The 27875-nt window shown below is 45.3% G+C and overlaps 1 protein-coding gene across 2 annotated transcripts in view; it reads left to right on the forward strand.

Annotated features, from left to right (window-relative positions):
- The first annotated feature begins 1934 nt into the window (after nt 1-1934).
- The window catches only part of LOC115481819 (synaptonemal complex protein 1-like), a 314023-nt gene continuing 288082 nt past the window's right edge, over nt 1935-27875 (forward strand). For both annotated transcript variants that reach the window (XM_030221227.1, XM_030221228.1), the window contains exon 1: nt 1935-2004. In XM_030221227.1, the coding sequence (XP_030077087.1) occupies nt 1951-2004 (54 nt within the window). In that variant the 5' untranslated portion in view covers nt 1935-1950. The remainder of the gene's footprint in view (nt 2005-27875) is intronic.

Here is a 27875-nt window from a genome sequence, read left to right on the forward strand (position 1 = left end):
TTCTCTTTGAGGAAATTGGACAGAATCACAGGTAATTTTGTAAGATTGCGCTAGCTGCCTTTGGATGCTAGGATTTTATTTAAGTTTATTTGTCTGTTATTTAAAATTCTTGATGGGAGCTATCCAAAGTAGTATACTGGATTATTTCCAGTTTAATGCCCTGACTAGGAATAGAAGAACTACTAATAATTCCCCTTTTAGTTTTCCTTCTGTTGAAGGCTATAAACAGTTGAAAATTCATGAAATGTTGTTAGCATACCAAGTTCCTAAATTCTGGAAAGACATTTCAGTCTGTGTTACCCATTTTCATACTTACTCTTCATTTAGGAGAAATCTAAAAACCTGGCTTTTCAGAAATGTGTTATTGGTCAATCTCATTTAAGGATGTATGTTTTCTAACTAGAATCTGATATTGTAATTCTTGGGCGTTTTGTCCTGGCTCTGTTTTGATTTGTAAACTGCTTAGAACTTTTCTGTTATAGCAGTATGTAAATACTATTGTTATGTTATGTTAGTCTGTGGGCAGAAAGCTAGGTAGAAACCTGATCCAGGCATTCCCGTAGAGGACCAGTATCGGGGGAAGACGGGTTCATAGAGAAAATGAGGAGAATATCATCAACATAGAAATGGAAAGAGATCCCGGTGGACTGAATGAGGGTGGCAAGGGGACTTAAAAATAGGTTAAACAACAGAGGTGACAGGATAGAGGCCTGAGGAACCCTAAAGGAGAGAGACTGAAAAGCAGAAACCAAGACAGTGGTATCAACATGAAAAGAACGATCAATAAGACAAGAGAGAAACCAATTCAGTACTGTGCCAGAAAGTCTGAGTGAAGAGAGGTGAGACAGGAGAAGAGAAAGGTTGACAAGATCGAAAGCAGCTGAGAAATCTAGGGAGACAGCAAGAACAATAAAGTGCCTATCCAAGTAGGAATAAATCTCGCTAATGAGGGCAGCAAGGATGATTTCCATACTGAAATGAGGGTGGAAACCGAATTGTCTAGTGGAATTCTCTATAAAAGATGAGATCTGGGTGAAGACAATTTTCTTGAGGATCTTAGAAAGGAAACATAGGTTTGACACCAGGTGGTAATGAGATGGTATGTGAAGATCTAAAGTTGGTTTATTGAGGATAGGGCGCACTACTGCACACTTCCAAGATGAAAGAACTATTCCAGTCAAAATAACCAATAGAACCTTATGTGAAATTTGTAGCTCAGAACCCTGCAGCCAGGCTGAAGGGAAGGGGTCTAACAAGCAAGAAGTGAGTCTCATACCAGCAAGAATCTTAGTGAGTGATCCCAAGGTTTGAGAATGGAAAGAAGATCAGGTTGAGGTGCCAATGCTGGGAACAGGAGGTTGAGGTAAAGAAGACGACCAAGTAGGGTCGGGACAAGATTGCTGGTCTGATGAGGTTAGAGAAAGACGAGGCAGGGAGAGATCAGGGCCTGTAAAAGAACTGACAAGAACAAGTACTTTCATATTTTACTTGTGGTATTTACCGGTACAAACCTTTGATGCTTACACACACTTGCAAATTTTGTGCACTTTTATAGCTTCACACTGGTTGATTTCCTCTGTTGATAAAATATTGAGGCTACTGCAGTGCTGTGCTAGTTGAAGATTTCCTCAGCATAGGCTAGACAGGCACCACCAAGGAATTTTGCTCAGAAAACTCTCTTGTATCTCATAATTGAATTCTATAATGCAACTTAATGTTGCTATTGAACTTAAGAATGACCATTATCATGGAAAAGAAAAGTAAGAGGAACTTTCAACTATTCACATGCTTATGTTTTTTTTTTACTTAAATAAAATCATAATGAAAAGGAGCATATTTTTGCTTTTCTTATCCATATGTAGTACAAGTGTTATATCTGTCATAAATATAACATTGTTATCACTTCTAAATTTACCGAATAGGAATGAATTGAAGTCTTTGGAAGAAATAATGAAATTAAAAGGGGAAGAGGCTAAAAGTAAACTAGATGAGAGTAAAGACAAGGTATGTAAAACAGAGTGTGCACAATAACTGACGTTGAGAATACCAGTCATAACAGTTCTATTAAGCAGAGTATGATTCCATTCCAGTTAAAGATATTTTACTTAATAGCACAGCAAGAATTGATCACTCAGAATAAAAGTAACAGAATATTTGCCATCTGAAAACTAATACAAACAGAGAAACACAGAAAAATGTAGGCAGATAAAGACCATTTGGCCTATCCAGTCTGCCCATGAATGCTGTCTACTCTCCCTGTCACTCCCTTAGACATCCTATGTTCTTGTTCCAAGCTGTCTTGAATTCAGATACTGTTTTCGTCTTCATAATTTCCACTGGGAGGCTGTTCCATGAATTTACCACCCTTCCCAGGTTACTTCTGAATCTATCCTCTTTCACCTTCATCCTATACTCCCTTGTTCCAGAGCCTCCTGTCAATTGAAAGAGACTTGCCTCCTGAGTATTTATGCCACGTATGTATTTAAATGTCTCTTTCATATCTCTCCTCTCCTGCCTTTCTTCCAAAGTATATATATTGAGATCTTTTAAGGTTGTCCCCATATACTTTATGACGAAATTCCACTGACCATTTTAGTAGCCGCCCTCTGGACCAACTCCATCCTGTTTATATCTTTTTGAAGGTGCACAATATTCTAAATGAGGTCTCACTAGTCATACAGGGGCCTCATCACCTCCTTTTTCCTACTGGCCATTTCTCTTCCCATGCACCCAAGCATCCTTCTATCTTTCGCCATCACCTTTTCTACCTGTTTGGCCACCTTAAGATCATCACATACGATTACATCCAAGTCCTGCCTTTCTTTTGTGCACAAACATTTTTCACCCCATAAACTGTACTGTTCCCTCCCAAATGCATGACCGACCTTGCATTTTTTAGCATTGTATTTTAGCTGCCAAATTCCAGACCATTCCTCTAGCTTTGCTAAGTCCTTCCTCATGCTATCCACACCATTAGGGGTGTTTATCCTATTGCAGATTTTGGTATCATCTGCAAAGAGGCAAACCTTACCAGACAGTCCTTCAGCAATATCGCTTACAAAAATATTAAAAAGAACTGAATTTTGCAGCACACTACTGGTAACATCCTTTTCCTCAGAATGAGCTCCATTTACCAATACCCTCTGTCGCCTTCCACTCATCCAGTTGCTAACCCAGTCAGTCACTTTAGGGCCCATACTGAGGACACTCACTTTATTAGTCATCTTTGCGGAACCGTGTCATAGGCTTTTCTAAAATCTAAATACACTATCATCTAGTGCTCTCTCTCAATCCATCTCTCTAGTCACCCAGTCAAAAAAATTAATCAGATTTGTCTGACAAGACCTGCTCTAGTGAAACCATATTGCCTCGGGTCCTGTAATCATTAGATTCCAAAAACTTTACTATTCTTTGTTAAAAGCATTTCCATTAATTTACTTACTATAGAAATTAGACTTACCAGCCTGTAGTTCCCAATCTCTTTCTTACATCTGTTTTTGTGGAGAGGGACCACATCTGCTCTTTTCTAGCCCTCCAAGATGTCACTGAAAAGGTCAGCCAGTAGAGCCGCTAGAACTTCAGTACCCTCAGATGTATGCCATCCGGCCCCATAGTTTTGTCCACCTTTAGGCCAGCTCCTCATAAACACAGTCTTCTGAAAATCGTTCAGGGACTACCGCTTCTCCATGCCTATTTGTGTTTGTGTTCTGCAGTCCTGCACCCAGCCCTTATAAACACAGAACATAAGTATTTGTTAAGCAATTCCACCTTATCTTTATCAGTTTCTGTATATTCTTTCTCTTTACCTTTGAATCTCATATTATCACTTTTGTACTTCCTCCTATCACTAACATATAAAAAAAATGTCTTGTCCCCCGCAGTTTGATTGTATCCACAAAGATGGCCACATAGCTGAAAGGCTCCACAACAAGCTCCTGGATCCCTCACTGGTTTGGAAGACCCCAGCCGCCACTGACTAACCAGACCAAGAGATCCTGACAGGAGAAGAGCTAGCAAGAAACCAGACCGGATCGGGAGATCAATCAGCAGATCAACAGGAAAAAAAGGAAGGACGGTGCCACCGGCAAACCTGCTCAAGCACGCTGTGGGATGGAGAAAACCCAACACTGGAACAGGACTGAGTGACCAATAGACCCCTAGGATGCGGGAGGCATGGCTGATACATAGGCTATTTTCAGCTGTGGGAGCACCCTGAGCGGCAGCGGGAGATCCTTGGAGTTCCATCCTAGAGTCTGGCACCATGAGGCAAAGTGTGAACCTCTTCAAGCAGGCCGCAGGAAGGGGAGTCCCTGCATCGAAAAATCGCAAAATGGCACCCACAGACCCCTGAGACGTGGGATGTAGAGCAGATGCCTAGGTCACTTCTAGTCACATAAGCACCCTGTGCCTGCAGTGGGAGATCTGCAAGGGAGTCCCCCCCCCCTCAGTGACCAGCGCCACGAGGCGGAGACCCAACATTGGACCCACAGGAGACTGACTGCTCTAATCGCATACTCAGCTGTGCCTCAGAGGGAGGCTCTCTTTTAGTGCCCTAAATCAGCTCGGGAACGAATGACGAGTGAACTAGAGTGAGTGCTGTGGGTCAATATTGGGGCAGGATGGCCCGGAAGTGTGAGAAAACTGGAGGGACCATTGCTATCGCTGGGGAGTGGAAGGGCAAGAAATCCAAACACCATATGCATTTGTAGACCTAACTGCCACTTTGCAGTAACCTTTAAGTAGGAAAACAACCTGCAATGAGGATGCTAAGACTGAGCTGAGTGACCCACCCAAGAATCAACTGAAGAATACATCGCTAGACAACTTTTCAGTATTCTGATGCTAAACACCTAATGTTTTTGAAATCAAAGGATTATCTGGCTTGTGGGTGTGCTCTGTCTCGTTTCCCGTTCTATGTTCGTGCCATCTCTTTTCGTAGGGAACTATGAGTGGTCAGAGCTGGTTATGTATCAGCAGTTCCAGTATGTTCATTTATTCCCTCTTTCTTACCAGGTACCTGGGTCTTCTCTTGTCTGTGCTTTCTCTCCCTGTTTGCATGTAATTCCTTCACCTAAAATTTCAAGCAGGGTGCCAGGCAAGGTCTAAGTGCAATATCTAACATCTGTTTAATAATACGCACGAAAGTAGAACAAATAAGCACAAAATTATCTGCCTGAATTCAAAAGATCAAAGAATATTGATCACCAGACCCATCTCTTATACCCTGACACAAAGAGTAAATAAGTGGCAAACATAAAGGCATGGCTCTGTTTCTACATAATGATACTATGGATAATCGAGCTACAAGTTACCGCCCTAGATAAATGGAACAAAATCCCTATAATCATCACTGATAGATGACACCTATATTTCCAGCTAGACGAGCCAATCCATGGGCCACAAAATAGACCAGAAAACAAGCTACCAACCAACGGCAAGACATCAAATCCGGACAAAAATCAGTGTGAACATAAACCCAGAAAAAAACACAACACATATCCAACTGATAACTGTACAGTGTACCAGAACTATAAATGAGACATATGTCGCAGTTCCGATAGGCTACATAAACGCAAGATCAGTAGCCAGACTTATAGTCGGCAAACCAAAATACGAAAGCGCAACACCCCTTCGCGAAAAACTACACTGGCTCCCACTCAAAGAACGCATCACGTTCAAACTCTGTACCTTGGTCCATAAAATCATCCATGGCGACGCCCCAGCCTACATGTCGGACCTAATAGAACTACCACCCAGAAATGCAAAACAATCCTCCCGCACATTCCTCAATCTTCATCCTCCCAAATGTAAAGGCTTGAAATACAAATCAGTGCATTCATCAACCTTTTCCTATACAAGCACACAGCTTTGGAATTCACTGCCACGTAACCTGAAATCGGTCTACGAAATGACCAATTTCCGCAAACTCCTGAAAACTTATCTCGTCGACAAAATATATCATAAAGAACAACACGCGTAACTCTACTTTCTTTAAGATACCCAGGAATGTTCTTTAATGTCTTCTGCTTTCACACTATCATGCACCTAATGTCTATGGCTTTAACACTATCATGTATTTTACCATGATGTAACCAAAACTTCTGCTAAAACAAATGTATACTCTTTTCTATTTCCAATATTATGTATTTCACCATCATGTACCCAAAACTTGCTGTAAAACCAAATGTACATTCTTTACTATTTCCAGTATCCACAATGAATTGTAAGCCACATTGAGCCTGCAAAAAGGTGGGATAATGTGGGATACAAATGTAATAATAATAATGAGACAAATATCATTAGAGACTGTATTGAAACTGAACAATTTGGTTTTCTATTCATAACAGAATCATGGCAACAAAAAGATGACCCAGCAATACTCGATATATGCTCATTCGATTATAAAATCACACATCTTAATAGAGCCAAAAAGAAAGGAGGAGGGGTCGCCTTAATAGACGTGGAGGGGCATTTTTGATATGTCTTAAGTCCGACTTTGGACGTTTTGCAAAAAATGTCCAAAATCTGAATAGCAAAGAAGGTCATTTTCAAAAAAGAAAAACATCTACTTTCTTTTTGTTTTCGAAAATAGAAGGTTTTGTGATTTGGACGTTTTATTTTTTGGTCTATTTTCGAAAGAAAAACATCCAAGTGCAAAATGCACAAAATCAAGCCATTGGGGTGTAGGAGGAGGCAGCATTTTTAGTGCACTGGTCCCGCTGATATCCCAGGAAAGCAATAGGGCACCCTTGGGGGCACTGCAGTGGACTTCATAAAATGCTCCCAGGTGCACATCTGACCATTGCTCCCTTACCTTGTCTGCTGAGCCCCCAAAACCCACTACCCCCAACTGTACACCACTACCATAGCCCTTACGGGTGAAGGGGGTACATATATGTGGGTACAGTGGGTTTCTCATGAGTTTTGAAGGGCTCACAGCCTGGGTCCACTTGTCTGTAGTGCACTGCACCCACCACTACACTACTCCAGGGACCTGCATGCTGTTCTAATGGACCTGGGACAAAGTAAGCAACAACACACTAAACAAAACAGCACTACTCAAAACAAAAATAAGAAGCAAAAAACAGTCCTGCCCCTGATTCAAGGATGAACTACTAGAGATGAAAAAACTCTACAGGAAACTGGAAAGAAACTGGGCTAAAAAGAAAACAGAAAACAAAATTACATGGAGGAACACTCTAAGAATGTACAAACACAACATAAAGAAAACTAAAGCAGAATACTACAACATATACGTAGACCCAAAACAGATCAACACAAAAAAAGTATATGAACTCATGAATAACCTGCTAAACGCCCAAACCTACTGCCATCAAATGAATCAGATGAGTTCGTACAACACTTTGAACGAAAAATAACAAAAATAAGATCAACCCTAGCTGCACCACAAACATCCCTCACAGAATTCTTACACGAATACAAAACCAAGGCAGACAGAATCTGGTCATCCTTTAAAATACCAACAACCATATTAGTCAAAACAATGTTAACAAAGTATGCACACGCTAAATGCCAACTAGACAGCTACCCGAACTATATGATGAAGAATCTACCATACTGTTCCATCCAACGCAACACAGAACACACCTTATCCGAGGTCATTTCCCCTCGGATAAGTGCAACATCATACTACTACTAATTAACATTTCTAGAGCGCTACTAGGGTTACGCAACGCTGTACAGATTAACAAAAAGGACAGTCCCTGCTCCAAGGAGCTTACAATCTAATGGGCAAAATATCAAGTAGGGGCAGTCCAGATTTCCTGAATAGAGGTATGATGGTTAGGTGCCCCAATCCCCCAAAACGCTACAAACAAGATTAACTATATCACAAACTAAAGACCAATGGCCTCAATTCCATTATTGACCAAAATGATGATGGGTCTAGTAGCACAACTAACAGAATATTTGATGCAATTCTCGCTATTCCACAACTCCCAGTGTTCAGACTACTTCACAGTACAGAGACTGTTATAACCACACTGATATCAAAATTCAGAAAACTGATATGCCAAGGCCAGATATATTGAGTGCCTTCGATGTAGTAGACCACACAACACTAATAATCCTGCTAGACAACATGGGAATCAATGGAGCAGTGGCATCCTGGACAAATGGCTTCCTGAGGATGAGATCCTATATAGTAAAAATAACCAACCAGCTTTCAGCACCTTGGATCCAAGAATGTGGAGTGCCACAAGGGTCACCAATATCACCTATACTATTTAATGTTATGATGGCACCACTTGGAAAGAAACTGGAAAACATGGGATTCAATCCATATATATATATATGCTGATGACATCACCATGTATATACCATTCAAGAACATCACAGAGCTATCGGAAAGGGTAAAAAAAGGTATGGACCTCATGAAAGGCTAGGCCAACACCTTTAAACTCAAACTAAATAGAGACAAAACCAAACTACTACCATTCTGTTGCTACTGTGAGCTTTAAATTTCAATAAAAACCAAAATCTATATTCACCAAGTGCAATTAATACAATAAAATCCTAGCTGTGTCTATTGTGATACAGACACATCCAGGAGAGTTGGGTTAAGGCAGTTTCAGTCTGAAATACAAGTCCCCCAGAAGGCATTGCAGGCAAGGAGCCAGGGGGTGAGATGGAAAACCCGGACTGGACTCCTAGCTGCAATGGGGGAAGATATGGGTGTAAGCTAGTAGGATGTGTAGATTGGCTGCCACTAGGGGGAAAGAGAGATACGAAACCCTGTGTGCAGGAGCTCATCATTAGTCTAATGCTTAACTCAGCTGGTATGAGTGTGGGGGATGCTAATGAGAGGAGAATGATTGGTTGTGAGAGCAGAAGCCGGGGATTGATTAGGCAGGTGGGAAGGAGTCCCAGAGAAGAGCAGCAGAAAGAGAGAAGCAGAAGGGAGAAGCAGAGGCAGGCTGAAAACCCTTGGGTAAGAGAGGTCCCTAAAGTATTGAATCTACCAGTGGAGCTGATGTCAGGTGGAATTCCTTGGGTATGAGAAGTCCCTAAAGTATGGAACCCTTATGAAGGTAAAGAGAGTAGAAGGTAGAAACTGCTGCTTTGTGATTTAACTGTGATGATGAATGGAATGAACTGCTTCTATTTGGAATTGAACTACTGTTTATTTTGCACTGGATAAAGAGCCAGACTGGAGCTGACTATGAGCCTGTATTGAATCCTGGTATGTGCTAATAGCCTGCTTAAAGGAGACTATGTGCCACACACTTTCAGGTGGCTTACATGTGCTTAAGATTGAAGGTGAATGCTGCTGTTGGAACTGTGTATCAGGTCTATTAGAAACCTGCATGGAATAAAAGATTGAAGTTGCTGGTGGACATTGGTTTCTTGATTGTGCCAGGGGAGCGCTCTCCCTGGTGACACTATTCAGTATCGAATAAACTGTTTGCTTAATGTTAAATAATTTCTCCAAGGACAAGCAGAATAGCAAGTCCTCATAACATTGTTATTTTTTTTTTAATTTGTTACATTTGTATCCCACATTTTCCCACCTTTTTGCAGGCTCAATGTGGTTTACATATTACCGTTAACGGCGTTAGCCGGTTTCGGTCTGAACAAATACAAGGTATGAATGAGTACAAGGTGATATTATGGTAGATAAGGTACATGTATGGTAGGTAATTGGGGGGGTTTAGAGAGGGAGAGGGGAGGAAGAGTCAGGTAATGTCCATTACGGTCTTTGGTTATATATTGTTTCGCAGGTGTCCAGGTATTTGTTATGTTGGGTCGGTGGGGTATGCTCTTCTGAACAGGATTGTCTTTAGTGCTTTTCGAAAATTTAGGTGGTCTAGCGTAGTTTTTACTGCTTTTGGCAGTGCGTTCTATAGTTGTGCGCTTAAGTAGGAAAAGCTGGATGCAGAGGTGGATTTGTATTTGAGTCCTTTGTTGTTTGGGCAGTGGAGGTTTAGGTAAGATCGTGTAGATCTTGTGGTATTTCTGGTTGGCAGGTCAATAAGGTCTGTCATGTATCCAGGTGCCTTGTCGTAAATAATTTTATGAACAGTCTTACAGATTTTGAAAGTGATATGTTCTTTGGTAGCCAGTGCAGTTTTTCTTGGAGTGGTTTGGCGCTGTCAAAATGCGTTTTTCCAAATATAAGCCTGGCTGCTGTGTTTTGAGCGGTCTGGAGTTTGTTTTATGATTTGATCCTTGCATCCCGCATATATATAGTCTGTGTGGCTTAGTACCATTAACATAGTAACATAGTAGATGACGGCAGAAAAAGACCCAACAAGATAAACTCACATGTGCCATTTTTTGTGTATACCTTACCTTGATTTGTATCTGTCTTTTTCAGGGCACAGACCGTATAAGTCTGCCCAGCACTATCCCTGCCTCCCAACCACCAGCCCCGCCTCCCACCACCGGCTCTGGCACAGACCGTATAAGTGTGCCCAGCACTATCCCCACCTCCCAACCACCAGCCCTGCCTCCCACCATCGGCTAAGCTTCTGGGGATCCCTTCCTTCTGAACAGGATTCCTTTATGTTTATCCCACACATGTTTGAATTCCGTTACCGTTTTTCTCTCCACCACCTCCCGCGGGAGGGCATTCCAAGCATCCACTACTCTCTCTGTGAAAAATACTTCCTGACATTTTTCTTGAGTCTGCCCCCCTTCAATCTCATTTCATGTCCTCTAGTTCTACCGCCTTCTTCTCTCCGGAAAAGGTTAGTTTGCAGATTAATACCTTTCAAATATTTGAACGTCTGTATCATATCACCCCTGCTTCTCCTTTCCTTCAGGGTATATATGTTCAGGTCAACAAGTCTCTCCTCATACGTCTTGTAACGCAAATCCCATACCATTCTCGTAGCTTTTCTTTGCACCGCTTCCATTTTTTTTAACATCCTTCACAAGATACGGCCTCCAAAACTGAACACAATAATCCAGAGGTGGGGCCTCACCAACGTCTTATACAGAGGTATTAAAACCTCTTTTCTTCTGCTGGTCACACCTCTCTCTATACAGCCTAGCAATCTTCTAGCTACAGCCACCGCCTTGTCACACTGTTTCATCGCCTTCAGGTCCTCAGATACTATCACCCCAAAATCCCTCTCCCCGTCCGTACCTATCAGACTCTCCCCGCCTAACACATACGTCTCCCGTGTATTTCTACTCCCTAAGTGCATCACTTTGCATTTCTTCGCATTGAATTTTAATTGCCAAACGTTAGACCATTCTTCTAGCTTCCGCAGATCTTTTTTCATGCTTTCCACTCCCTCCATTGATTGTATCAGATTACGAAATATTTCCCTTGGGAAGAATGGTTTCATGTGTTTGAGTTTCCACATTAAGAAAAACATTTTCTTTATGGTGGATTTCGCTTGGGTCTCTAGTGAGAGGTTACGGTCGATTGTTACTCCGAGAATTTTCAGGCTGTCTGTGATAGGGAGGTTGTATCCTGGGGTGTTAGTGTTTGTGGGTTTGTATGTATTGTATTGGGATGAGATGATGAGGCAGTGTGTTTTTTTTTCTGTATTGAGTTTTAATTGGAATGCATTTGCCCATGAGTTCATGATGTTTAAGCTGAGCTTGATTTGGTTGCTGATTTCTGCTAAATCATGTTTGTAGAGGATATATAATGTAACGTCATCAGTGTAGATAAATGGGTTAAGGCCTTGGGTGGAGAAGGTCTTGGCTAGTAGAGTCATCATAAGGTTGAAAAGGATCGGTGGTAGTGGTGATCCTTGCAGTACTCCGCAATCAGGTTTCCACAGTGATGATATGTTTTTGATTTCACTTGATATGTTCTTGTGGTTAGAAAACCCTTGATCTACTTGAGAGTGCCACCACCGATTCCAAAGTATTCTAGGAGTCTTAGTAGTATGTTATGGTTAACCATGTCGAACGCACTTGACATGTCAAATTGAAGGAGGAGAATGCTCTTGCCTATTGCTATTTCCTGCTTGAATTTGGTTAGGAGAGTAAGTAGTACCGTTTCGGTGCTGTGTAGGGGTCGAAATCCTGATTGTGACTCATGTAGTATAGTGAATTTGCTTATGTAGTCATTGAGTTGTTTGGTCACCAGTCCTTCCATTAGTTTGACTACTAATGGGATAGATGCTACTGGGCGGTAGTTGGTAATGTCGTTTGTACTTTTCTTTGTGTCTTTTGGTATTGGGGTGAGCAGGATGTTGCCTTTTTCTTTAGGGTAGATACCGTGATGAAGCATGAAGTTTAAGTGGGATGTGAGATCTGTTATGAAGCGATGGGGGGCAGATTGTATTAGGTAGCTGGGGCAGGTGTCCAGTTGACAGTGGCTGTTGGAGTATTTTTTAATCACCTGGGTAACTGTGTCGGCGCTGAGGAGCGCGAAATTTGACCATTTTCGATCAGCAGGGTATTCACCATGGGTTGGGTGTAGACCATTAATGAAGTTATCTATCTCCGTGAGGTTCTGAGATAGGGTTTTGTGTAGGTTTACGATTTTTTCATTGAAATATTTAGCAAGGTTGTCTGCTGATGGGATGCCAGTGTTAGTTGTGGTGACCGGCATTGTGTCTAGTAGTTTGTTCACGAGATGGTATAATTTCTTCGTGTTTTTGTAGTCCGGTCCAATTTTAGTTTTGTAGCACGACCTTTTGGACTGCCTTATTGCGTATTTGTATTTCCTTTGTAGTTGTTTCCATGCGTTGAGTGTGTGTTTATTTTTTATTTTTTTTCCATGCGCGTTCCCGTTTCCTAGATTGTGTTTTTAGTTTTTTCAGTTCTTCATTGAACCACGGTATCAAGTTGTGTCTGTGTGAAGTTCTTGTTTGTAAGGGTGCTGTTTTGTCTAGTATGTGTCACTGATGGAGCTAATGCAGGAAAACGTCTCCAGCTGAGTAAGTGCTAGAAGTTGAGTCACTTTGCTTTGCCTACATGCTACTTCCTGACTGCTGCTTGGAGGACCACCTCAGCCTCATCTTTCCATGGAACCAGTTTGATGCGTGCCATCAGAGCTTGCTTTTACGTTTTTGGGTAATCCTGTTGCTGTCATGTAGCACTTTTTTCCCTTAATGTCTTAGATAGTTTTTTTTTGGCCATTTTCTGGTTTCCTTTATTTTATGTATGCAGCCTATTGTAGGGCTCGGTTGAGGACCTCAGACTCCCGTTTAATGTATATTTGGTCTAAATCGATTTCATAATAACTATTTTTCAGGAAAAACTTCCCCAGCAGCTTAACAAATGCATCTGGTGCAAAGGGACCACATCCATCACAGATATCCATAATTTATGTCTGCATTGCATGGAGCACAACCATGATCTCTCTCGATGTAAATTATGTTCACAGATGTCCAAGAAGGGTAATCATAGTCAAGAAAAACAACACAAACAGTTTTCTGTTACTGAGAAGTCTGGTTCATTGACTGTGGCTTTGGAAGCATTAACCCCTATGAGTCCTGGAGCTTCATCAGATGCTGGGGATACATTGGTATGAAGAATACATTGTTCATATATGACGTTGAGCTTCAGTAGATGCCATCAAAATTAGTCACTAATCATCAGAGTAACATACATACATAACATAGTTACATAGTAGATGACGGCAGAAAAAGACCTGCCCGGTCCATCCAGTCTGCCCAACAAGATAACTCATATGTGCTACTTTTTGTGTATACCCTACTTTGATTTGTACCTGTGCTCTTTAGGGCACAGACCGTATAAGTCTGCCCAGCACTATCCACGCCTCCCAACCACCAGCCCTGCCTCCCAACTACTGGCTCTGGCATAGACCGTATAAGTCCTACCTGAAGAAGAGGAAGGATTCATCTTCAGCTATATTGACATTGAGGGCATGTGATTTTAAACACCAGATGGAGGCCAGGGTACATCAACATTACACCTCATCAGAATGTGGTATTGAGAGCTCTGAGGTTACCAATGTCCTCAAAATACCTTTATTGAGAAGACTGCTCATATCAGAAGGGGTGCAACAGTGTTCAAGGACCTAAAACCTGGCTTCTAATATTCCTTAAGTGTTCTGGAGGACATGATCACCCCTACTGCTTTCCCTACACCTTTGTTGATAGCAGCCTTTAAGTAGCAGCGCCTGAAGAAATTGGTAAATAGATGAGTACTTTGTTGCTTGGCATGATGCTGCAGCTTCAACATCATCAATGTTGATGCAGAGAGACATCCAGCTGGTCCTTGAGACTGTGAAGGCAGCCAGAGGCTGTCGGTTATTCAGTAGGAAAGCAGAGAGAGCATGGAAATATTCTCTGTTCTAATCCAGGCAAGTATCAAGCCTTAAGGGGGGTTTTGGACTCAGCTCTCAGAAGGCCAGGTGCTGTGCAGCCAGGGAAGTTGTACTGAGCATTCTCCGAGGACAAGCAGGCTGCTTGTTCTCACTGATGGGTGACGTCCACGGCAGCCCCTCCAATCGGAACACTTTTCTAGCAAAGTCCTTTGCTAGTCCTCGCGCGCCGATGCGCACCGCGCATGCGCGGCCGTCTTCCCGCCCGAACCGGCTCGTGTTCGTCAGTCTTTTTGGCTCTTTTGCTATTAAAAAAAAAAAAAGGGAAAAGGATTTCGGAAGAGGGCCTTTTCGGTCTTTTTCCCCTTCCGGTGTTTCCAGTTTTTGCCCCGTTAAGTTTCTGTTTGTTTTCGGGGTAGGCCCTTTTGAGGCCTTGGGTCGAATTTTTTTCTTCCCCTCTTTTTTGGTGCCTTACCGCAATTAAGGGTTTTGATTTCGCCGGCGTGATTTTTCCGCCCATGTCATCGAAGTCTCCCAGCGGCTTCAAGAAGTGCACCCAGTGCGCCCGGGTAATCTCGCTCACTGACAGGCACGCGTCGTGTCTTCAGTGTCTGGGGGCTGGGCACCGCCAGCAGGCCTGTAGTCTTTGCGCCCTTTTACAGAAAAGGACTCAGGTAGCGAGATTGGCCCAGTGGAACGTTTTGTTCTCGGGCTCTTCGTCGGCATCGGCACCGGGAGTATCGAGTGCATCGACGTCGGCAGCGTCAAGACCTCCGTCCTCGGCCGCGACTGCATCTAGGCATCGACCCTCTGCATCGGGGCCGAGACATCGGAATGCTGCGTTGGTGGTACCTGGACCTCCACTTCTGCTGATGTCGTCGGACGGTGGTGCTTCGACTGGAGTGCAGGTGAGGGCTGTCCATTCCCCTGCTGGTGGCGGTGAGCCTTCGGGTGGGTCTCCCCCGACCCTGAGGGCTCCTGCGGTACAGCCCCCCCGAGACCGACCTTCTTCGGCCTCGGCCCCGAGGAAGCGGCGGCTGGATTCTACGTCCTCCTCGTCGGTGCCGGGAAGCTCCGGTGACATGCTTCGTTTGAAGAAGTCAAAGAAGCATCGACACCGGTCTCCTTCCCGTGTCGGTACCGAGAGCTCTGGGTCGCCGAGGGAGTCGGCACCCAGTAGGCATCGGCACCGAGAGGACCGCTCACCCTCTGTTCAAGAGGTGTCGATGCGCTCCACTTTGGACAGCCCGGAACAGCCTCCACGCCCGGAACAGACTCTGACATCGACACCTGCATCGGCTTCCATGTCTTTCTCTACAGCCGCTCTGCACGAGAGTCTCCGGGCCGTCCTCCCAGAGATCCTGGGAGAGCTGTTGCGCCCTTCCCCTCCGGTACCGGGGGTGCTTGCGCCACCGGTACCGTCGAGTGAGGCGCCGGCTGGCCCCTTGCCCGGGGTGAGGTCTCCGACATCGGTGCCGCTTGCGGTACCGACTGCGGTCGCCTCCCAGGAAGGCTCCCCGACGACGTCGGCGGAGGGAGCTTCGCCGGTGCGGGCGAGGGAGGCAACCTCTTGACGTTCACACCGTGGCCGTGGTTCCACGGAGTCGAGCCGGGCACGGCTTCAGACACAGGTCCGTGAACTTGTGTCTGACACCGATGGTGAGGCCTCGTGGGAGGAGGAGGAGGAGGACATCAGATATTTCTCTGACGAGGATTCCGATGGCCTGCCTTCTGATCCCACTCCCTCTCCTGAAAGGCAGCTTTCTCCCCCCGAGAGTCTGTCTTTTGCGGCCTTTGTCTGGGAGATGTCTACGGCCATCCCCTTCCCGGTGGTTGTGGAGGACGAGCCCAGGGCTGAAATGTTTGAGCTCCTGGACTATCCTTCTCCACCTAAGGAAGCGTCCACAGTACCCATGCATCATGTCCTAAAAAAGACATTGCTGGCGAACTGGACCAAGCCATTAACTAATCCCCACATTCCCAAGAAGATCGAGTCCCAGTACCGGATCCATGGGGACCCAGAGCTGATGCGCACTCAGTTGCCTCACGACTCTGGAGTTGTGGATTTGGCCCTAAAGAAGGCTAAGAGTTCTAGGGAGCATGCTTCGGCGCCCCCGGGCAAGGACTCTAGAACCTTAGACTCCTTTGGGAGGAAGACCTACCATTCTTCTATGCTCGTGGCCAAAATCCAGTCTTACCAGCTCTACACGAGCACACACATGCGGAACAATGTGCGGCAGTTGGCGGGCTTGGTGGACCACCTCCTGAGCAAGCCAAGCCATTTCAGGAGGTGGTCAGGCAGCTGAAGGCGTGCAGAAAATTCCTGGCCAGAGGGGTATATGATACCTTTGATGTTGCGTCCAGGGCCGCTGCTCAGGGTGTGGTGATGCGCAGACTCTCATGGCTGCGTGCCTCCGACCTGGAGAATAGGATCCAGCAGCGGATTGCGGACTCGCCTTGCCGTGCGGATAACATTTTTGGAGAGAAAGTCGAACAGGTGGTAGAGCAGCTCCACCAGCGGGATACCGCTTTCGACAAGTTCTCCCGCCGGCAGCCTTCAGCTTCTACCTCTTCAGGTAGACGATTTTTGGGGGGAAGGAAGACTGTTCCCTACTTTTCTGGTAAGCGTAGGTACAATCCTCCTTCTCCACAGCCTGCGGCCCAGGCTAAGCCCCAGCGCGCTTGCTCTCGTCAGCAGCGTGCGCCTCAGCAAGGCCCCTCGGCTCCCCAGCAAAAGCAAGGGACGAGCTTTTGACTGGCTCCAGCAGAGCAGAGCCGACATCCAAGTGTCAGTGCCGGGCGACCTGCCAGTCGGAGGGAGGTTGAAAGCTTTTCACCAAAGGTGGCCTCTCATAACCTCCGATCAGTGGGTTCTCCAAATAGTCCGGCAAGGATACACCCTCAATTTGGCCTCAAAACCTCCAAATTGTCCACCGGGAGCTCAGTCTTACAGCTTCCAACACAAGCAGGTACTTGCAGAGGAACTCTCCGCCCTTCTCAGCGCCAATGCGGTCGAGCCCGTGCCATCCAGGCAAGAAGGGCTGGGATTCTATTCCAGGTACTTCCTTGTGGAAAAGAAAACAGGGGGGATGCGTCCCATCCTAGACCTAAGGGCCTTGAACAAATATCTGGTCAAGGAAAAGTTCAGGATGCTTTCCCTGGGCACCCTTCTTCCCATGATTCAGGAAAACGATTGGCTATGCTCTCTGGACTTGAAGGACGCCTACACTCACATCCCGATACTGCCAGCTCACAGACAGTATCTGCGATTTCAGCTGGGCACACGTCACTTCCAGTACTGTGTGCTACCCTTTGGGCTCGCCTCTGCGCCCAGAGTGTTCACGAAGTGCTTGGCTGTGGTAGCAGCGGCACTTCGCAGGCTGGGGGTACACGTGTTCCCATATCTCGACGATTGGCTGGTGAAGAACACATCCGAGGCAGGAGCTCTACAGTCCATGCAGATGACTATTCGCCTCCTGGAGCTACTGGGGTTTGTGATAAATTATCCAAAGTCCCACCTTCTCCCAGTGCAGAAACTCAAATTCATAGGAGCTCTGCTGGATTTTCGGACGGCTCGTGCCTATCTCCCAGAGGCGAGAGCCAACAACTTGTTGTCCCTCGTCTCGCGGGTGCGAGCGTCCCAGCAGATCACAGCTCGGCAGATGTTGAGATTGCTGGGCCACATGGCCTCCACAGTTCATGTGACTCCCATGGCCCGCCTTCACATGCGATCTGCTCAATGGACCCTAGCTTCCCAGTGGTTTCAGGCTGCTGGGGATCTAGAAGACGTGATCCACCTGTCCACGAGTTTTCTCAAATCCCTGTATTGGTGGACGATTCGGTCCAATTTGACTCTGGGACGTCCTTTCCAAATTCCTCAGCCACAAAAAGTGCTGACCACGGATGCGTCTCTCCTGGGGTGGGGAGCTCATGTTGATGGGCTTCACACCCAAGGAAGCTGGTCCCTCCAGGAGCGCGATCTGCAGATCAATCTCCTGGAGTTACGAGCGGTCTGGAACGCTCTGAAGGCTTTCAGAGATCGGCTGTCCCACCAAATTATCCAAATTCAGACAGACAACCAGGTTGCCATGTATTACATCAACAAGCAGGGGGGCACCGGATCTCGCCCCCCTGTGTCAGGAAGCCGTCAGCATGTGGCTCTGGGCTCGCCGTCACGGCATGGTGCTCCAAGCCACATATCTGGCAGGCGTAAACAACAGTCTGGCCGACAGGTTGAGCAGGATTATGCAACCTCACGAGTGGTCGCTCAATTCCAGGGTAGTGCGACAGATCTTCCAAGTGTGGGGCACCCCCTTGGTGGATCTCTTCGCATCTCGAACCAACCACAAAGTCCCTCAGTTCTGTTCCAGGCTTCAGGCCCACGGCAGACTGGCATTGGATGCCTTCCTCCTGGACTGGGGGGAAGGTCTGCTGTATGCTTATCCTCCCATACCTCTGGTGAGGAAGACTTTGTTGAAACTCAAGCAAGACCGAGGCACCATGATTCTGATCGCTCCTTTTTGGCCGCGTCAGATCTGGTTCCCTCTTCTTCTGGAGTTATCCTCCGAAGAACCGTGGAGATTGGAGTGTTTTCCGACCCTCATCACACAGGACGAAGGGGCGCTTCTGCATCCCAACCTCCAGTCTCTGGCTCTCACGGCCTGGATGTTGAGAGCGTAGACTTTGCCTCTTTGGGTCTGTCAGAGGGTGTCTCCCGCATCTTGCTTGCTTCCAGGAAAGATTCCACTAAGAGGAGTTACTTCTTTCTATGGAGGAGGTTTGCCGTCTAGTGTGACAGCAAGGCCCTAGATCCTCGCTCTTGTCCTAAACAGACCCTGCTTGAATACCTTCTGCACTTACCTGAGTCTGGTCTCAAGACCAACTCTGTAAGGGTTCACCTTAGCGCGATTAGTGCATACCATTACCGTGTGGAAGGTAAGCCGATCTCGGGACAGCCTTTAGTTGTTCGCTTCATGAGAGGTTTGCTTTTGTCAAAGCCCCCCGTCAAGCCTCCTACAGTGTCATGGGATCTCAATGTCGTTCTCACCCAGCTGATGAAACCTCCTTTTGAGCCACTGAACTCCTGCCATCTGAAGTACTTGACCTGGAAGGTCATTTTCTTGGTGGCAGTTACTTCAGCTCGTAGAGTCAGTGAGCTTCAGGCCCTGGTAGCCCAGGCCCCTTACACCAAATTTCATCATAACAGAGTAGTCCTCCGCACTCACCCTATGTTCTTTCCAAAGGTTGTGTCGGAGTTCCATCTGAACCAGTCAATTGTCTTGCCATCATTCTTTCCCCGTCCTCATTCCTGCCCTGCTGAACGTCAGCTGCACACATTGGACTGCAAGAGAGCATTGGCCTTCTATCTGGAACGGACACAGCCCAACAGACAGCCCGTCCAATTGTTTGTTTCTTTTGATCCCAACAGGAGGGGAGTGGCTGTAGGGAAACGCACCATATCCAATTGGCTAGCAAATTGCATTTCCATCACTTACGCCCAGGCTGGGCTGGCTCTTGAGGGTCATGTCACGGCTCAAAATGTTAGAGCCATTTCAGCGTCGGTAGCCCACTTGAAGTCAGCCACTATTGAAGAGATTTGCAAAGCTGCGACGTGGTCTTCTGTCCACACATTCACATCTCATTACTGCCTGCAGCAGGATACCCGACGCGACAGTTGGTTCAGGCAGTCAGTGCTTCAGAATCTGTTCGGGGTTTAGGATCCAACTCCACCCCCCTAGGCCCATGTTTTATTCTGTTTCAGGCTACACTCTCAGTTAGTTGGAAAAATTGTTAGGTCAATCTCTGTTATGTCCTCGCCGTTGCGAGGCCCAATTGACCATGTTTGTTGTTTTGAGTGCGCCTGGGGGCTAGGGATACCCCATCAGTGAGAACAAGCAGCCTGCTTGTCCTCGGAGAAAGCGAATGCTACATACCTGTAGAAGGTATTCTCTGAGGACAGCAGGCTGATTGTTCTCACAAACCCGCCCGCCTCCCCTTTGGAGTTGTGTCTTCCCTTGCTTTGTTTGCTACATATGGGACGGACGAACACGAGCCGGTTCGGGCGGGAAGACGGCCGCGCATGCGCGGTGCGCATCGGCGCGCGAGGACTAGCAAAGGACTTTGCTAGAAAAGTGTTCCGATTGGAGGGGCTGCCGTGGACGTCACCCATCAGTGAGAACAATCAGCCTGCTGTCCTCGGAGAATACCTTCTACAGGTATGTAGCATTCGCTTTCTCCGAGGACAAGCAGGCTGCTTGTTCTCACTGATGGGGTATCCCTAGCCCCCAGGCGCACTCAAAACAACAAACATGGTCAATTGGGCCTCGCAACGGCGAGGACATAACAGAGATTGACCTAACAATTTTTCCAACTAAATGAGAGTGTAGCCTGAAACAGAATAAAACATGGGCCTAGGGGGGTGGAGTTGGATCCTAAACCCCGAACAGATTCTGAAGCACTGACTGCCTGAACTGGAGAAAGCTGATGAGTCATGAGGCCTCCAGCTGCTCCCACTGGCACCGCCTCTCTGGAGAGAAGAAAGGGAATTTAAAGGAATGTTATAGTTTGGTAGCAAATAGGAGGAGAGAGAAAGATGGAGTGGAGCCTGAGAGCCAAGGGTCAGAGACTTCCCAGCCACACTCAGGTAGAGAGCAGCACTCCATGGATAGAAGATAGGGGAAGTCTCAACCATAGTAATTTGCAGTCATGCAATGAGTGGGAAAGAAAATTCTATAGCAATGGGTGGAGTCTAAGAAAGGGTAAGGCAGTCCCTGGGTAACAAAGATCCCTCAGCCTTGAGGCAGACAGGTGAGGGTAGTGCTTCAGTAGCTTGCAGAGAGGAATGGGCAGGAGCTGAGGAGCAGGAGTCGCTGAGGGTGAGAGCCCCAGAGTAAGTCCAGGATTCATGGTGCGCTCCCAGAACTGTTTGTGCTTTTACTCTTGGGAGAGTGGAAATAAATTTGTTGTTATAATTCTGTGGGAACAAATTATAGGATTGACCCGTTCTACTGAGCTATTTGTTGCTGAACTGTAGCTGAGTCTCGCTTGCTGCTGTACCATGAATGTAAACAACTGTTAATCAGAAAGCTATATATAGCCCAGCCATTGGATTTAAACAGAATGCAAGGCAAAAGTAAATTGGCAGCAACAAATAATGCTGGGGAAAGATTTAACTTCTAAAGATATTTAAATTCTATTTTAACCACCTTGACACTATCCCAGAGAAATACAGATTGCTTTCTTCAACAGAATCAAAGACATATAGGAATTACAATTGTTTCTCTACCATAAGCACCTGGGTAAAACAGGATGATTTTGTACTTTTTAATGAAATTATTAATTTTTTTTATTTATTTTTGTAAACACAATACAACAGTGTTTGCACACAAGTATCCATAGCTTCCAGTTATGTAGATACACTGAATCAAAAAAACCACAAATTGGACCTTTATGGCTATCTGAACAAGAACCACCTGTATGGCTCACACTACATACTGCATTTTCCATTTTTATCCCTCTCCCCAACCCATCCCCCTCACCCATACTCCAGTCTCACCACTTTGACCCATACCGTAACTCAGCATCCACACCCCATTCACCACCCTCCTACCCCTCCCCCCCTCATCCCCCCTATAAGGGTAACACTTTTAAACAACCTATGATAAACAGGCTATGATATTGCTTGCTAGCAAGTTTTGCTGAAGTGGAATAGATACGGCATTCATTCTCACCAACTGTTCTCATCTTGGTATACCACACCTCAACCTGGATACTCTCCCGGGATGTCCAAAATTGTAAAATGGACTTCTTTATCAGTAAGAGTGAAATATATATGAATCTCCTGTATGGCTTAGTAAGGCCCTGGGCTATTAGAAGGGCTTGATCCCCCAGAAGTAAAGTTGCATAATCTCACTCTATCTATCTGCCTATTTGTGACTTCATTGATCACCTGGAATGCCCGGTTCCACAGAGAGATGGGCACGCTAAAAAAAGAGTGAACAAAAGTCCCCAATCCTTGCATTTAATATACTGACCCTCCCCTCAAAGACCCATGACTACCCCCTTAGCCTTTGTAATATGTGCCCGGTGCAATATCTTGTATTGTGTTTCCTGCAGGTCCGCTGCCTTAACCATGTCATAAATAGTGGAGAAGAGCTTGCTAAATGTTTTTATGGTATAACTCATATTCAGCTCTCTATTCCACTGATCCATCAATCTTTCCACCCCCCAGTGGCATAAACATGTTTAAGATTTTGTACCACGTGGAGAGGCTGTTCGCCTTGTATGGTGTACGCAGTAAGATCTTATCTAAAGGCCCCCACTGGCATCGGTCCCCATAGGTGTTCTTTAAAGAAGAGTAATAATGCCACACCTGGAGGTACTGCAATAAATGATTATTGGGGATATCCCACCTTTCCTTCAGCTGATCAAAAAATTCTAAGTACTCCTGTCCCTGCACCATAAGGTGGCATAGCATCACACATCCCTTCTCCCTCCATTTGTCAAACACAGAATGCCCCAATCCTGCCGGAAAGTCCGCATTGCCCACCAAGCCTAAGAAAGGGGAGACCTCCGGTGCTCGGTTCTGGCGCCATTATTAATTTTTTTTGTTTGGAATTTAGGTAATAAAGAAGCTGATGTACTATACTAAGAAATTTTGGATCTTCTCATATTAAATAGCACAAAATGCCAGCAAATGTTCAAAAATATCAAAATGTCAGTATTTTTGTGTTTAGTCTGCAAAACCTTTTTACAAAAATATTTTACAAAACAGCTTTGTTCTAAGCTTTTATGTGGAATTCACTACATGCAAAAGTATATTTAAATTGAGCATTAATGAACTCCTAGAATGCAAATGCATGCAAAGCAACTCTTTAATATTTTGATTTGCAAAAATGGGCCTATGAAAAGGCTTCATAGGCCTGTAACCAAGCAGCCATATGCTCTCACCCCTTCCCCTATTGCCCAGAGTAAGCACACACAAATCATTTTGGCACACAAGATCTCGGCTTTATTAGATGAATATAAAATACATCTGTCCTGAGCCAGACTTCCTTTGCTGCATATTCAGGGCCCCTTTTACAAAGCAGCAGTAAGCCCAACGCGGGCTTACCGCTCGCTAAATAGGAAGTACTGCCGAACTATCACAGCAGCCTGGTGGTACTTCCCACCCCCAGTGCGCCATCATTTCCCACTCCCAGGGCACCGGGTTAGCATGGAACCCTTACCACCACTTCAATGGGTGGAGGTAAGGGCCCCCCCCCCCCCCTCGCCGAAAAAAAGGCCTACCCTTTTACCCACTGTGGTAAAAGGGGGCCTTGGCGCGCAGCAAAAACATGTACCGATGCCAGTACAGGCTCCCTTTTGTCACAGCTTGGAAAAGAGTCTCATAGTTCCTACCCTTTGCCTGCTGTCCAGAGCAAGCCCATTTCCCAGTTTTTTGCACTTTTACCTGACCTCTTCAGGCACCCTGTCTCCCAATTTCTTGCGCTTTTATGTGACCCCTTCAAGCAGCACAGACCTTTAGTAGTCCTAGGTGGTACTGCTATAGGGTAGACTGCCTAGACCACCATTTATGTGCATTGCACAGTTGAACCTGAACAAACATTGACTGCAAAGCCTTCTGGAATTCTGACTGTAGGGCCTAAGCTGGATAGCCATTTTGTCTGCATGTGAGGCCTGAGATACAATATGAATTTTCTGCTGGATTGTCACATTGCAATTGCATCAGGCTGTGACCCCTTCAGGCAGCACAGACCTTTAGTCTCAGGTGGTCTCTATTCCTGGCTAAATCCAAATGGCTCTACTCTATCCTCATCCTTCTTGATCTTTCTGCTGCTTTTGACACTGTTGATCACAGCCTACTCCTTGGCACTCTGTCCTCACTTGGATTTCAGAACTCTGCTCTTTCCTGGTTTTCTTCCTATCTCTCTCAGCGTACTTTTAGTGTTTACTCTGGTGGATCTTTCTCTTCCTCTATCCTGCTCTCAGTGGGTGTACCTCAAGGATCTGTCCTAGGACCTCTCCTTTTCTTAATCTATACTTCCTCCCTTGGTGCTCTGATCTCAGCCCACGGTTTTCAATATCACCTTTACGCTGATGACTCCCAGATCTATCTCTCCACATCAGAAATCTCGGCAGAAATCCAGGCCAAGATATCTGCCTGCTTGTCTGACATTGCTGCCTGGATGTCTCACTGCCACCTGAAGCTCAATATGTCCAAAACCGAGCTCCTTATCTTCCCACCTAAACCAACCTCTCCCCTTCCCCTACTCTCTATTTCTGTTGACAACACGCTCATTCTCCCTGTCTCATCTGCTCGTAACCTTGGGGTCATCTTCGACTCCTCCCTCTCCTCTGCACATATTCAACAGATTGCTAAAACCTGTCATTTCTTCCTCTATAATATCGCCAAAATTCGCCCTCTCCTTTCTGAGCACGCTACCAGAACCCTCATCCACACTCTCATCACCTCTCGCTTGGAGTACTGCAACTTGCTTCTCACCGGACTTCCACTCAGCCATCTCTCTCCTCTTCAATCTGTTCAAAATTCTGCTGCACGATTAATATTTCGCCAAAGTCGCTATGCCCATATCAGCCCTCTTCTGAAGTCACTTCACTGGCTCCCTATCCGTTTCCGTATACAGTTCAAGCTCCTCTTATTTACCTATAAGTGCATTCACTCTGCTGCCCCTCACTACCTCTCCACCCTCATCTCTCCCTACATTCCTTCCCAGGAACTCCGTTCACTAGGCAAATCTCTCCTAATTGTACCCTTCTCCTTCATCGCTAACTCCAGACTCCGTTCCTTTTATCTTGCCTCACCTCATGCCTGGAATAGACTCCCTGAACCTTTACGTCAAGCTCCATCCCTGGCCGCCTTCAAATCCGGGCTAAAGGCCTGTTTGATGCTGCTTTTAATTCCTAACTTGTCACCTGCTCGTAACCTTTATCTTGTCTTCCTCTCTTCAATAGTCCCTTTCCCCAATCTGTCCTACCCTTTCCCTTATTTGTCCTGTCTGTGTCTTGATTTAGATTGTAAGCTCTTTTGAACAGGGACTGTCGTTTCTTCATGTTAAATTGTGAAGCACTGCGTACGAATGGTAGCGCTATAGAAATGATTTATAGTAGTACTAGTAGGTGGTACTGCTATAGGGTAGGCTGCCTAGACCACCATTTGTGTGCATTGCAGAATTGAACATGAACAAACGTGGACTGCAAAGCCTTCTGGAATTCTGACTGTAGGGCCTAAGCTGAATAGCCATTTTGTCTGCATGTGAGGCCTGAGACACAATATGGATTTTCTGCTGAACCATGGATTGTCACATTGCAATTGCATCAGGCTGTTTGTGTACAGAGTGCCAAGGACTCTTTATGTAATTTCCAAACCAGCTGAATCTAGCCTGAAGTTTCTAGCTTGTAAGAACGAAGAGATCTTTGAAGAAAGAACATTGTTTATGTTGTTTCAGCCAGCTTGGAAACCTTATGAATACTTCAGTCACACCTTCAGTCCATGTTGAAAATACCTACTTGATTGGTTCTGTCACATTGATCAACTCTAATGCCACTAATTATGATTAATATATTTCTTTATTTCAACCTTTTTAAACAGCGACAAAGGTCATTGAAATACAGCAAAATATTTTACAAAAAACATAAATAAAATCAACAAAATAAACTATCATGCTTCCTTAGACCACAAACCATGATACAGTGGGGCTAATGAAAAGAGAAGATTACTTATCATATATTATTATAATTAAACAAGGTTGCATATCTCTCATTCTACTATCATTTCAGTTGTCTCATCTCTACAAATGACTTGAGCTGTTCTGGTGAATAAAACACATATTTTGTTGATCCCAGCTTTACAATACATTTACATGGGTATGCTAAGAAAAAGGAACCCCCAACTTCCAATGTCCCTTTTTTCAGAGCAAGAAATGCCCTTCTCTTTTGCTGAGTTTGTTTGGTGACATCGGGGTAAATCCACACTCGCTCTCCTCCAAAAAGAGATTTTGCATTTCTGAAGTACAATCTCATAATAGAATTGGAATCCTGCTCAAACACAAACGATACTAGAAGAGTAGCTCTTTGAGTTACATTTTCCAAAGATTGTTCTAATAAAAGCGAAACATTATTTAAATCAATATGACCTTCACCCTCGGTTCCCGTCTTTCCCACTTCCCCTCTGGAATTTTCAATATAATAAATTTTATTTACTGGAGGCATAGCATCTGTAGGAATTTTTAAATTTTCTTTAAGGTATCTTTTAAACAAGTCCAACGGGGAGCTTCCTAAGAGCTTAGGGAAGTTCAGGACACGAAGGTTCAGGCGTCTATTATAATTTTCTATTTGTTCTATTTTTCGCCTTAAGTCTGTATTATCTTTAATTGTTGTTATTTTAAAGTCTTGTAGATGTTCTATTTCTTTCTCTAATTTAGTTGTTTTTGCTGCAAATTCTTGTTTCACCATATCCACTGCATTTTTCATCTCATCAAATTTTTCATTTAAAGTTTGTACCTCACCCGATGTCTTCTGCAAAGCCCCTTCTATTTTCTTCAGCAGAGTCCAAATCATTCCTAGGTTTACCTCCGAAGATTTTCTTTGAGAACATGTCTCACTTCCCGGCGTCTCCTCCGACAGCACTGCTCCCTCAGACAGCGTTTTCTCTTCCACACTTCCGGTGGCCGAGTACGTCTTCTCCAGGGCTATCTGCGACGCCGGGCACGGAGGGAGTACCAACAATGGTGGCGACAAGGAGACTTCCTCTCCCCGTGAAGCTTCCGCTTCTCCGGTTAACTCCACTAGGGGATCCCTCTCCTGGTTGTTTTGAGAGAGGCCAGAGAAGAAGCGTTCAATTCTCGGCTGTGTTGGCGTCGAGGTCGTAGGAGGCGAGGGAAGCCGTTTCACCACGCCTTTCCGCTTGGTATGTGGCATAATTCAAGGTATAATTCTCCCGAGAATATCGAGCGCTTCTCTGTTGGTCAATATGCGGCCATCTTGAAATGCCCTTCCCGCTCGCCACTAATTATAAAGACTGTTCACAAAATTTCAATAAACAGATGTTATACTGGCTTTGTAGAGAACAGACTGGGATCGCTTTCACTCTCTTCTTCTTTTGTACCATTTCTTGTAGCATTTTGCTTTGCATGACGAGTTGTATTGCTACCTTTGCATCAATTCAATTCATTTACTTACATGTCATACCCAGGGGGCTGGAAGCAGGATGTGTCCGCATTGGGCTCCAGCAACTTAGATTAAAAAACATACATTCTTGGGCCTGATTCTGCCTGGAGTTGTCAGCATTTTTAAAAAATGGGCTGAATATCGTAAGAACATAAACACATGAGCCCCAATATTCAGACAGCAGGAGATACCTGGGCTGTCTCCTACGGTCCGCGCTGAACCCGGATATTCAATGTTGGGCTGTTTCCAGTGATCGGCATTGAATATCCAGGTTTTTGGGGTCGGTTTGAAGATAACCGGCCAAAGATATACTAGGGTTTGATGTGGCCAAATATGATCGCCAAAACCGATTTTAAAATCGGCGGATAGCTGGTTGTATCACGTGATATAACCGGTAATCCGCCAGCTGCTAACCTTGGATATTCAGTGGAGAATAACCAGTTATCCCTTGCTAAATATCAGCGGATAG

This window comes from Microcaecilia unicolor, chromosome 12 (assembly GCF_901765095.1).
Source record: "Microcaecilia unicolor chromosome 12, aMicUni1.1, whole genome shotgun sequence".
Classification (NCBI taxonomy): Eukaryota; Metazoa; Chordata; class Amphibia; order Gymnophiona; family Siphonopidae; genus Microcaecilia; species Microcaecilia unicolor.